Source organism: Pristis pectinata, chromosome X (assembly GCF_009764475.1).
Source record: "Pristis pectinata isolate sPriPec2 chromosome X, sPriPec2.1.pri, whole genome shotgun sequence".
Taxonomy (NCBI): domain Eukaryota; kingdom Metazoa; phylum Chordata; class Chondrichthyes; order Rhinopristiformes; family Pristidae; genus Pristis; species Pristis pectinata.
Window position 1 is genome coordinate 12,735,909 of NC_067450.1, and position 13,195 is coordinate 12,749,103.

At 49.8% G+C, this 13,195-nt stretch overlaps 1 protein-coding gene across 2 annotated transcripts in view; it reads left to right on the forward strand.

Annotated features, from left to right (window-relative positions):
* Positions 1 to 13,195, forward strand: part of LOC127567052 (activin receptor type-1B-like) — a 64,193-nt gene that overhangs the window by 44,569 nt on the left and 6,429 nt on the right. For both annotated transcript variants that reach the window (XM_052009717.1, XM_052009718.1), the window contains 5 exons: positions 1,070 to 1,300; positions 1,981 to 2,148; positions 8,769 to 8,925; positions 11,438 to 11,562; positions 12,946 to 13,076. In XM_052009717.1, coding sequence (XP_051865677.1) covers positions 1,070 to 1,300; positions 1,981 to 2,148; positions 8,769 to 8,925; positions 11,438 to 11,562; positions 12,946 to 13,076 — 812 coding nt within the window. The remainder of the gene's footprint in view (positions 1 to 1,069; positions 1,301 to 1,980; positions 2,149 to 8,768; positions 8,926 to 11,437; positions 11,563 to 12,945; positions 13,077 to 13,195) is intronic.

Consider the following 13,195-nt stretch of genomic DNA (forward strand, 5'->3'; position numbering starts at 1 on the left):
CTGTAAAGGGATTTTGATGTTTGAAACACCCCCTTTTTTTTAAGAGAAGGGGATGTGAAAGGCACTATTGAAATGCTTGTTGAGACCTTGCCCAGTGCTCAGTAAAAAGGCAGCCCACGCTACATTGCCTGATTTTGTGTTGCTGCCCAGGGCGAGTGTCTGCTTCCCCATTTCTGGGGTTGTAGTAGATGGGTGACCTTCCCCAAGACCAATTCCTCCCTCAAACTGTTTCCCAGGGTTCGAGGCATCTCCTGTCGCTCTATGATCGGATCCATCCCAGTTATGAAAGATGCCTCTGTACACCCTGCCTCTAGCGTGTGGCTCCCATTGGCACCAATTCTTGAACTCTTTTCCCCCTTTAACTCCCACAATGTTCCCAGCTTCCCTGGCTCTGCTGATATTTGCTGTTGGCCGTGCAGTAGCCCTCGTCCAATCTTTTGCATGCATAATTGGATGGTGAAAGGCGGTTGGTTATTTGACCATGGGGTGATGTCACCGTTGTCAAAGTCAAAATCAAAGTCAAGTTTATTGCACAGGTACATGTGTGCACGGGTGCAACGAAAAACTTACTTGCGGCAGCATCACAGGCACAGAGCATCAGATAAGCAGCATTCACAAAGAAAACATAAATTATACACAATTTTTTTACAAGAAAGAACACAAAAAAACAAAGTCCATTTTAGTGCAAAGTGATCAAAGTGGTTGTAGTGTTGCTCAACTGTAGTGATTAGGGTTGTGCCGGTTGGTTCAAGAACCGAATGGTTGAAGGGAAGTAGCTGTTCCTGAACCTGGTGGTGTGGGACTTCTGTACCTCCTGCCCGATGGTAGCTGTGAGAAGATGGCACGGCCCGGATGGTGGGGATCTTTGATGATGGACGTTGCCGCCTTGAGGCAGCGCCTCCTGTAGATGCTGTCAGTGGTGGGGAGGGCTGTGCCTGTGATGTATTGGGCAGATTCCACTAATCTCTGGTGAGTCGCTGTGTGTGGGTGCTTGTCTCTGTATGCGCAATGACCCGTAAGCGCATTTTGACTAATTGTTGGCGGCGTCTCCTGTTCGTTCTCCCTGCAGGCTTGCCTTTGTTTGTGCAGCGTACCATTGCGAGGACCATAGTCCTTCAGGAAATAATTGGCAAAGGACGCTTTGGGGAAGTGTGGCGTGGGAAATGGAGAGGCGGCGATGTGGCCGTCAAAATATTCTCCTCCCGAGAAGAACGCTCCTGGTTCAGGGAAGCTGAGATCTACCAGACGGTCATGTTGCGTCACGAGAACATTTTGGGTTTCATCGCAGCAGACAATAAAGGTATGGCAGCTTATTCTCCCATTAACTTTGTGTTGGCCAATGGTTTAGTCTGAGTGGTGTGTGTGTGTGTGTGTGCTGAGTCTGTGCTGCCACGACCCTTGGTTCAGATCCTTGTGTAAGGTGGGGTTGTGGGCAAGGTGGATTGAACGGTGCAGAAAGAAGGCCATGAATTTCACTGGTTTTTGGGATGTTAGTTCAGTGAAACAGTCCATTTGTTCAATGGATTCCACTGATTTTGCAATGTCTGGCAGTATTGTCCAGCGCAACTTGATTCCAAGTTATGTAGCTGTTAGGACAGGTGAGCCGGAGATTGGTTTGAAGAGTCTTAGCGGGGAGGAAGGGAGAGGGACGGGGGAAGGGAGAGGGACGGGGGAAGGAGCCGATTTAGAGCCCACAATCCAGAGTCTGGGATTCAGGCTTGGCCAACAATAGTGGAGCAATCGGAAACTGTAGAGTCGTGCCTGTCTTTGTGTCGTCAGCAAGTTTAGCAACCGTACCTTTGGTGCCTTCATCCAGGTCATTGATATAAACTGTAAAAAGTTGAGGCCCCAGCACTGATCCCTGTGGCGCACCACTCGTTACATTGCCAGTGAGGCAACTAACTTCACCTCTGTGCCAGTGCCTTGCTTTTTATTTCTTGTTGTTGTCCTCCTTTCAATTTAACCTTCTCCATCCCACAGATAATGGCACGTGGACGCAGTTATGGCTTGTGTCGGACTATCATGAGCATGGCTCTCTCTTTGATTACCTGAACAAGTATACGGTCACTGTCGAAGGGCTCATCAAGCTGGCTCTCTCAGCGGTCAGTGGGTTGGCACATTTGCACATGGAAATCGTGGGCACCCAGGGTAAGGATTCGACCTGGTTTTAGTGTTGATTTGACCTCTGTGAATCAGCTCTGGATGTTTACGTACTTTAATCTGATATTGTTTTATTAGTGGCAGAGCTGTTGACTCGACGGCCAAATGAAACCTTGGAATGGGTGTGACCCTGTGAATGCGCCATTAAACTAAGGGTGCGGCAAAAATATCCCAACCTGCTTTGTAGGGGAATATTCAGACCAATATTGGAATCCTATAGAAACAAAATTCTAATGGGACTGGACAGATTAAATGCAGGAAGGATGTTTCCGATGGTGGGTGGGGGGGGGAGTTCAGGACCAGGGGTCACAGTGTAAGGATAAGGGGCAAGTCCGTTAGGACTGAGATGAGGAGAAATTTCTTCTCCCAGGGAACTCTCCACCACAGAAGGCAGTTGAAGACAAACCATTAAATATAGTCAGGAAGGAGTTAGATGTTGTTCTTGGGGCTGGAGGGACCAAGGGATACAGGGAGAAAGGTGGAACAGGGGACTGGATGTGGAGACAGAAGAGGCGCCAGATGCTGGAATCTAGATCAAAGAAACAAACTGCTAGAGGGACTCAGTGGGTCAAACGGCATCCGCGGAGGCAGAGGGATGGTCGATGTTTCGGGTTGAGACCCTGCCTCAGGACTGAGAGGGGAGATGGCCAGTACAGAGAGATGAGAGGGAGGGGCTGGCAGGTGATAAGTGGATCCGGGTGAGGAGGGAGCTGATGGGCAGATGGGACTGGGATGGGAGGGGTGGAGATGGGAGACAGTGGGTGGTCGGTAGAGACAGATGAGGAGGAGGTGGGGGGGGGGGAAACGGAAAGGAGGCAAATGGATCCAGGTGGGGGGGAGGGGAGGTGGAGGTAGAGACAGGCTGGAAGGTGATAAGTGGAAACACAAGAGGCTGTAGATGTTGGAATGTAATAAGTAAGGAAGGTAAGGAGTGGAACCAGATAAAGGGAGGGGTGAGGGGGAAAATGGAGCTAGTGGGGGAGGGGATAAAACTGAGTAAGGGGGCTGGGAGTGTTTGGGGGAAAATGTGGAGGGAGGAGGGGTGAGAGGACCTGGGGGAACCAGAAGGAGAGAGAGAGGATGTGGGTTACCTGGAATTGGGAAGTTCAATGTTCATGCCATTGGGCTGTAGACTACCCAGGCGGAGTACGAGGTGTTGTTCTGGTTGGTGAGGCAGTGGGGAAGGCTGAGGACTGGCAGGCCAGTGTGGGAAGGGGAGATGAAATGGCGTGTAACCAGGAGATCAGGACGCAGGTGTTCCACAAAGCGGTTGCCCAGTCTACACTTGGTCTCACCAACGTAGGGGAGACCAAGTTGAGAGCACCAAATGGAGGAGGTGCATGTGAATGTGAATCTTTGCTTCACCTGGAAGGGTTCTCTCACCTACCCACCCCCCTGCCCAGTTTTGTTCCCCTCCTCCACCTAATTCCTGCCTCACTCCTCCCCCTCCCCTCTTTATACTGGTCATCCCCCCCCCCAACACTTTTTTCAGTCCTGATGCAGGGTCTCGACCCGAAATGTCTGCCTCTACAGATGCTGCTCGACCCACCGAGGTCCTCCAGCAGTTTGTTTTTTGCGACTGAATTTGGACGATCAGCTGTGACCATATTGAATGGTGGAGCAGGCGCGATGGCTGAATCACCCCCTCCTCCTCCTAATCCCTATGTTGATAGCTGTTACCGTAAGGGCAGCACAGTGGCGCAGTGGGTAGAGCCGCTGCCTCCCAGCTCCAGAGACCCGGGTTCGATCCCGACCTCCGGCGTTGTCTGTGTGGAGTTCGCACGTTCTCCCTGTGACCGCGTGGGTTTCCCCCCGGGGTGCTCCGGTTTCCTCCCACATCCTAAAGACGAAGCCCGCTGTAAATTGCCCCTCGTGTGGGTGAGGGGTAGAATCTGGGGGGAGTTGATGGGAATGTGGGGAGAATAAAATGGGATCAGTGTAAATGGGTGGTTGATGGTCGGCACGGACTCGGCGGGCCGAAGGGCCTGTTTCCGTGCTGAGTGACTCTCTGTGACTCGAGCAAAAGTACGTTGGAGGAGGTGACCAAGAGGTCGCTCCTAGAGGTGGGATCTAAGCAAAGGGGTTGGGATGGTAGGGAGGGAATTCCAGATCGGAGCCCAGGCAGCCGTGGGTATGAATGAGCTTTCAGCAGCAAATGGTCAGGAACAATGAGATGGAGTCTCGAGCGAGGGAACTGTGTTCGGAGTGGGGGCCAGAGGGGATTGGAGATGGTGTAAGCAGGGTGGGTAGGTGTCATCAGTCACCCTCCGGTTGCTGTGGAATAGCTTGAAACCGGATCCAGTCATATGTTTATCCCACCAGCCAGAGGAAGAGGAAGATGCAGTGGTCACTGTGTCGAAGGCTTCAGACTAGCCCAAACAAAAAGAGTAGAGAGTTTTATCATTGTCACCCCTGTGGGATGACATCAGTGACTTGGATACAAGAAGTTTCGGTGATTTTTTTTCTTGTAGAGTTGGCAGGGGGGCAGACAGGGGTGTGGGGAATTGGTGGAAACCTGAAGCAAAGAATTTGGGGCGGGCGGTGGGGGTGGTAAAAGTCATAAATTTGTCAAGATAGGGAGGCAGGAGATCAGTGCCCATTGCAAGGACAGAGTGGCCAAGGGATTGTTGTTAAGGGAGTAATCCCAGCTGTTTTCTCACAGGAACTTGCTCACGGCCTCAACGTAGCACAGCTTTCCCCAAAACATCTGACGCAACGTCGAGTGCAAAAAACAGAGGATGTTGTACAAGTGGAGTTGGCAGCTTTTCACGTCAGCTGTCAGCTTGCACTAGTCACTCGCTCCTTCCCTCTGATTCTGGGGCCATTTCTGAAGCAAAGCTCAGCTGATGGTACTGAGGGCTCCCTGTACAATTGCTGGTCCCAGATGAGGCATCAAACAGAGGCCCTGTCTGTATCCTTGGGTGGTGGAGTCAATATTTATCCCTCAACCGGTATTAGTAGTCATACAGCATGGAAACAAGGCCCTTCGGCGCACCACGTCTATGCTGTCCATCAATCACCCATTTGCACTGATCCCATTTTATTCTCCCCACATTCCCATCAACTCCCCCCAGATTCTACCCCTCATCAATTAATCCACAGACCTGCACGTCTTTGGGATGTGGGAGGAAACCAGAGCACCCGGGGGAAACTCATGCGGTCACAGGGAGAACGTGCAAACTCCACACAGACAGCGCCGGAGATCGGGATCGAACCCGGGTCTCTGGAGCTGTGAGATAGCAGGTCTACCAACTGCGCCACTCTGCAATGGAACAGATATCTGGTTGTTATCTCTGTTCTGTCTGTCGTGCACACATTAGCTCTCGTGTTTTTCTTCTCTCAACTAGACTCCACATTGAAGGTAGCTCCTTGGTTGTAAAACACTTTGGGACAGAGGCTGTGAAAGGTGACTTCTAGCATAGTGTTTCTCTGGGTGGTATGATGCCAAAGCAAACTGCCTGGAGTTAAACCCACTCACTGAATTGAATAAATGACCCCACTGATCATGGATAGAGTCAGGAGCAGGTTCCTAAACCATCACTACCAGCAGCTTAGTACAAGCAGGGTCAGCGTCATGTCAACAGTTGAGCATGTCCTGGTTGGACGGCCCCTGAGTCCTGCCCCATCATTCTGCCTCGCATCCACTTTGATGCCTGATCCCCATGTCCCTTGGTGTCCAAAAATCTAATCCATCCGAGCTGTGTATGTAATCCATGACTGAGCGTGCACAGCCCTTTTGAAGTGGCAACTTTTGTGTAAAGAACTTTCCCCTGATCTTTGTTCTAAACGGCCAGCACCTTATCCTGACGTGGTGCTCCCGGTTCTAGAGTTCCCTGCTGGAAAAACGGGCGTTAACCCTGTCAATCCCTGGTACGTATCCTAGAGATCACCTCTCATTCTTCTAAATGGGACTTCAGGCCAAACTTACATGGTCTCTCTTCGTAAGACAGCCACTCATCCCAGACTTGCATCAATTCCAAGGCAAGTATGATCCTTATCTAGGAATGAATTCCAGAGCTGTGCACGGTGCTCCAAAAGTGGTCTCGGAGCCCTGTACGATCTGAGCGAGTTTGCCTCGCTCTGGTGATCCACAACCCTTGGCTGCGGCCAATGTATCTTCCTGCTCTACACCACTTCTCTTTCAAAGGCATCGCTATTGTCCATCACTGGGGGCCAAAGTTGTGAGCTCTGGAATTCCATTCCTAGATCCCCCCTCTCTGTCTTCCTAAAATATTTTTAAAACCTTCCTATTTGACTCGAACCTAACATCACCTGCTGGCTCCTGACTTCATCATGATGCTGTGTAAAAATTTTATTGAATAATACTACCTTGAAGCACTTTGGGACCTTTTTACTCAGTTGAAAGGTGCCATAGAAATACTAATTCTTTGGTTGCTATAGTACCAGTGGCAGTGTTTCTAGATTCAAAATTTGAGAGGTAAGCAGTGACTATGGCAACAGTCTTGCAACCAGCTTTTGCAACAGGGTAAAAGTCCTTTTTAGCATGCTCCATAGTCTACAGGCAGGTGGGACTTCACAACATTACTACAGCACAACTGTTTTAGCAAGCTGTGGTATAATGCACCTCCACAGCCAAGTTGTGCTAAGGGCAGTGTCCTTCCTTCCATCAGGAGGTCAGAAGTGGGGATGTTCACTGATGATGCACCGTGTTCAGTTCCATTCACAGCTCCTCAGCAGATGAAGCAGCCCATGGTCTGCACGTAGCAAGACCTGGACAACATTCAGGCATGGGCTGATATGTGGCAAGTAACGTTGCCTGGCAATTTTGTGGCACACATGACCATCTCCAACCAAGAGTCAAATCACCTGCCCTTGACTTTCAATGACCTTGTCATTGCCGGGTCACACCATCAAGGTAATCAGAGAGCATGGAAACAGGCCCTTCAGCCCCCTGAGTCCATGCTGGCCCTCAACTACCCATCTACACTCACCGACATTCCTCCATGTAGGAGAATTTCCTGGGACCTTTCACAGGGGTGTTATCAGACAAAATTGGACACAGCCACGTTACGGCAAATACTTTGTCCTTGGCAGCAGAAAGCATGGTTGCCAGTGGTGGAATGGTGTGAATCGAGGATGTGCACAGGGCCAGACTTTGAGGAAGGCAGAAAGCTCAGGCTTGTAGGCTGCAGGACAGAGAAGGGAAAGTGAGATCCCATGGACCATGCTCCAGAGGATGAGAATTTTATACAGGGCAGAGGTGGATTGTGAGGTTGGACTCGGATTCCAGAGGTGAATAGGGACTGGTGAGAGTCGGGATACCAGGACTGATCATTGGGTTTGTGGAGGATGCAAGGTTTCTGCATGTGCAGCGTGAGGACATCTGTAGTAGATGGCTGTCACGTGACAGTAACAACACTGACCCCTCTGGTCGGAGGACAGCATTGCTCCTCGGATCAACATGGTGGGCCGAAGGGCCTATATTGTGTTTTATTATTCTATGGATCGGAAGTGACACCACTGTCAATCAAGGTGTGGCTCCACCCCACCCATCAGGTGTGGGCATAGGGATTGGCCTAGGAGAGCACCTTTGTTCCTGAACCTGTCTGACCATTGTCCTTGGCAGGCACCTTTGTCCTTGACCTCCAAACCATTGGCCTGTCTAAATCACCTGGCCAGGCTCCACCCAGCCTCCCAGCACTATAAAGAGTGTTGCAATCCCTTGGCCCGCCCTCTTTCGACTGCCCCAGGAGTAGTGAGACAACGCTGCAGAGACCACTGGTAAGAGTGTGCATCACCACGTGGTTTAGGAGCGTCTTAGTCAGATTCCAGGGAGTGTTGGGGCCAATGCTTGTTTGGGTCAAGGTGTTCAGGCATTGAAGTGTTTATCCCTTGATAAGCTGTACCTGGTTTGTTGTGTTTGTGTGTGTGTGTGTGTATCTCATCCTCGTTACAATCCCCCCTCACGTTCGCGGTCTCCTGCGTGCGTGTGTGTGAGTGTGCATCTGTTCCCATTCATTCTGTCCCCGCATTTGCCTTTGTGATTAAACTACTTTTAAAATCCAAAGCCTGTGTCCAGACCCCTCCATCTTTAAGATTCCAAAAGAACCTTTTCACACAACAACATCTGTGTGGGGCATACAGATTCACAGGCCAGTCAGCCCAACTGTTCCATGCTGGCATCTCAGCTCCATCCCAACCACCTCCGACATTACTTCATATTCACCTCATCACCATATCCTTTTTATTACTTTCTTCCTCAGCTGTTTGTGCAAGTTCCCTCAAACTCTTCTCTTGATTATGTAACTCGAGGTAGACTCTCACATACTTGGCACCTTTCAGAACTTTCAAGTTCTCTCTGCTTCACAGCCAATGAAATTCCTTTTGAAGTATAGTAACATTGGGAGCACGGCTGCCATTTTACACCCAGTAAGCTCACACAAACAGCAATGCCATGATAAGTAGATGATCTGTTTAGATTGAGGGTGAATAGTCCAGAACCAATGCAGGGCACGTCCAGGGATGGGGAGCAGTGGCGGGGAAGACTCCTACTCGTTTTTTTCTCCCTCTTTCTTCCTCAGTTGCTAAGTCCGAGGATTTTAGTTTTTGCACGCACGGCCATTTCAGAACTCGCTTTGTCTTTGCAGGCAAACCTGGGATTGCCCATCGTGACCTGAAGTCCAAGAATATCCTGGTGAAGAAGAACGGCATGTGTGCGATAGCTGACCTAGGCCTGGCTGTCAGGCACGACTCGCTGACTGACACCATTGACATCGCCCCCAATCAGAGAGTGGGCACAAAACGGTACCTGGCGTTTTCACTTCCTGCTCCCCATTCACCACACAAAATTTCAGTACTTCGATTTAAGTCGGCATGGAAAAAAAAACTTTACCGATGTTGTAAACTCAAAGCAGGTTGCTATGGGAACATGCACGCATGCCAAACCCACAGGCCAAACACCAGTGGTGGCTGGCAGGGCAAGTCATGCTATGTGGTTTGTGTGCGAACTTGATGTGCAATGTAGCCCACGTTATGGTCGCTCGGGTAACGGAAGTCCGTCCTCAGAATTCACAAATCACTACCAAAACATTTGATATACAGAAGAAAAATCCGCTCTTATGGAATTTAGGTGAGAAAAATAACTAAGTAAACACAAACTGCCAAGGAACCAACAACTGTCAAGGGTTTGTGTTAAGGAAAATCGCAATACAGACGGTTTCCATAGAATGCAACTCCTCTGTAACGCAGGGGTGTACTACTTGTTAGTGTTGTCAAATGCCAGTGGTGTTGCACACACTGTCCTCTGGGATTACTTTATGTGGGAAGGGGTTGGTGGGGTCCTTGTCACTCAACTTCCAATGCCTGACATCTGCGCATAGTCAGGGGATTGCTAAAGAGAAGTCCCATCCCGTAACGGTTGTGGATCCCCAAGGTGAGGTTTGCCTCGGTGGGCCCACGCCTATGAAACTCCAGCCCAGGGTAAAGGCAGGGCAGTTACTAACGTACTTGTCTGCAAGGGCCCCTGAGTGAATTTAACCTCGTCAGCTGATTCCATCCTGCCTTTTGGGTGCGGGAGTTTGTTCTGGTTGAAGTTCTTTAGAATAAGCGGAGTCTTTTTCCACCTTTCCGCGGAAATGGAAAGTGGAGGATCAGGTCCAATCGAGACCTGAAAATAATGAAAGACAATGTGGAGACAATGATACTTTATTACAAAGGAAAGGTTCCATTTGGCCAACTTGGATCCATGCCCAGCTGCCAACAGCATAGTCATTCAGCACAGAAACAGGCCCTTCGAACCAATTGGTCCAATCCCATCAGTCCCATTTCCTCTCCTTTCCCTACAGCCTACTCTCTCTCTCACAGGCCCACCAACCCCTCTTTTTTTGATTCTTTTTTTTTGCCATTTGACCAATGCACTCGGGCCACATTTAACCCCTCACCCACACACTGGGGGCAATTTACAGCGGCGAGTTAACACACACACACACACACACACACACACACACACACACACACACACACACACACACGTTTTGGGATGTGGGAGGAAACCAGAGCACCCCCGGGGGGGATCCCACTCAGTCACACGGAGAATGTGCAAACTCCACACCGACTGCACCCAAGGTCGGGATCGAACCTGGGTCTCTGGAGCTGTGAGCCAGCAGCACCACCATTGCAGCCCAGAGAGAGGTTGAGGCAGCCAGATGCATTGGGGGGAAGCTGGATATCAGCTAAAGGAACAAAGATATATTGATTGGGTGGGAGGAGCCTTGCATCTGACGTAAACGCCCAGCGCTGACCAGTTGAGTTGTTTGTTCCTACACTATGAATCTGACGCAGCGTTAACATGAGTTGCTCTGTGAGCTTTCAGTTACTGATTCCTCAGTGTAATGCATTCGTACTTGATTTGGCCTTGCCCCTGCCCATTATCACAGGAGATCAAGATCAACAATGGTCAGCTGGGGAGAGCTGAGCAGTGTCTGCTCTCCAATAGACTATTGAAGTGGCCATTCCCAATGCTCTCAAGGGACCCATCCTTGCCCAAAATAGGGCGGCACTCCCTCGGTATGGCACGAGGTGATTCGAACCAGTGACCTTCCGATTTAAGGCAGTCCGGCAGCAGCTCCTACCGTTGCCGCTTGTTTCTTGCGGTCTTGCTCTGCCCAGGACCGCAAGAAACTGCAGAGAGCTGTGGACACAACCCAGCGCATCACGGACACCAGCCTCCCCTCCTTAGACTCTGTCTATACCTCTCGCTGTCTTGGTGAAGCAGCCAGCATAATCAAAGACCCCACCCACCCGGGTCATTCTCTCTTCTCCCCCTCTCCCATCAGGCAGAAGATACAGGAGCCTGAGAGCATGTACCAGCAGGCTCAAGGACAGCTTCTACCCCAGTGATAAGACTATTCAACGGTTCCCTTATACGATGAGATGGACTCTGACCTCACGATCTACCTTGTTGTGACCTTGCACCTTATTGCACTGCACTTTCTCTGTAGCTGTGACACTTTACTCTGTACTCTTATTGTTTTTACCTGTACTACATCAATGCAGTCTGTACTAGCTCAATGTAACTGCACTGTGTAATGAATTGACCTGTACGATCTGTATGCAAGACAAGTTTTTCACTGTACCTCGGTACAAGTGACAATAATAAACCATTACTAATGCAGGTTGCATTCCCTGCCCTTTGAGCGCCGTTATACCCTCTGAAGATTGAGGCAGCCTGCTTTGCTCCTTTTAAGTGCACTGTCTCATCGTCATTATTTTGTGGTTCTACCGTTTCATTATCCACTTGCCTGTGTTTCCTCTGAAGGTACATGGCTCCAGAAGTACTGGATGAGACGATCAACATGCAACACTTCGATTCCTTCAAATGTGCTGACATTTATGCCCTGGGGCTGGTGTACTGGGAGATCGCTCGGAGGTGCTCTGCTGGAGGTACTTTACTGGAAGCTGCCGCGCCCCAGTCCCAGACCCCTCCTCGTCTTTTGATTTGGGGAATTTTAGGCCCACTTGACACCCCGTTGACACTGCAAGTTTGGTGAAAACGGTGCGCTGCACCAGCGTCCGACTTGTGCAGCAGAAATCTGTTGTCAGAGCCCACATTCGGCCCCTTGAACCTGTTCTGCCATTCAGTCAGATTGCATATGATCTCTTATCTAGACTCTCGTCTACCTCCCTTGGTTTTATACACTTCAACCCCTAGTCCAACAAAAATTTCTCAAAGCATTGGGAAAGAGATGTCTATTTTCCAGGAAGCCTGGTTCTGGGCAAGTGTTGAGTTGACTCTGATTTTGGATTTGGCTGCATCTGCCCTGAATTACCTGTTTTTACTTGGTCTGTGGCTGCCCTGTTTCACCATGTTTACTCCTTGTGTCATTCCAATCCAGGATGTATCTGGCAATGGGGAGGACAGGGATGGTGCCGTTGACCTTGAAGTTGCCTAGGTTATACTATAACATTTGTACTGGCATTAATGTTGGCAACCTTCGGGATTGTCCTGGACCCTCGAGGAATCGAAGATGAACCTTGAGCAGTCTCCAGGGGAGAAATGGTCTTTCACTTCACCCTGTTGTAGGAGAGATGTCATTAAGCTGCAAGGAGGGCAAAGAGGATTTACGAGAATGTTGCCAGGACTTGAGGGACTGAGTTATAGGGAGAAGCTTGGCAGGCTGGGACTGAGGGGTGACCTTATCAAGGTGTATAAAATCATTGTGTGCACTCACCCTGCCTTTTTCCCAAAGAAAGGGAACCGAAAACTAGAGGGCACAGGTTTAAGGTGAGAGGGGAAAGGTTTAAAAGGGGACCTGAGGGGCAACTTCTTCACGCAGAGGGTGGTGGGTATATGGAACGAGCTGCCAGAGGAAGTGGCCGAGGCAGGTACAAAAATGACATTTAAGAGACATTTGGATAAGTACATGGATAGGAAAAGTTTAGAGGGATACGGGCCAAACGCAGGCAAGTGGGACTAGCTTCAGTGGACACCTTGGTCGGCATGGACCAGTTGGGCTGAAGGGCCTGTTTCCGTGCTGTATGACTCTGACTCTATTTACTTTGAACATTTTACTCCTTATAAAAATAATCGAGATGGGGGAAGGAAGTGAGGCTGCCTCGCTCAGGTAGGGGTGAATCCCTTTGTTTCTGTTCTCCCTTGGGAGGATTGTACTTTGAGAAGCTCCCTTTTGCGTTTTGTCTTTAATTCATCCTTACAACCCTTTGGCAATGGAGAGCTGTTCCAAGCTTTGGGTCTTCTCGGACAGTTTTGGTTAGAATCTAGAAATTACAGCTTTTGCCTTTATCTAGTTAACTTTTTAAATCTAGGAGCCCATGAGGATTACCAGCTGCCGTACTTTGACCTTGTGCCCTCTGACCCCTCCATTGAGGAAATGAGGAAGGTTGTTTGCGAACAGAATCGGAGGCCAAATGTCCCTAATATTTGGAACAGCAGTGAGGTAAGCATGCCGGGAGGGGTATCCAGGAGAGATTCCACTCTCCCGAGAAGTCCTTGGTATCCTAAAGAACTTAGTTCCTGGAAAGGAGCATGTAGCTATTGACGTCAGAACGTAGCCTA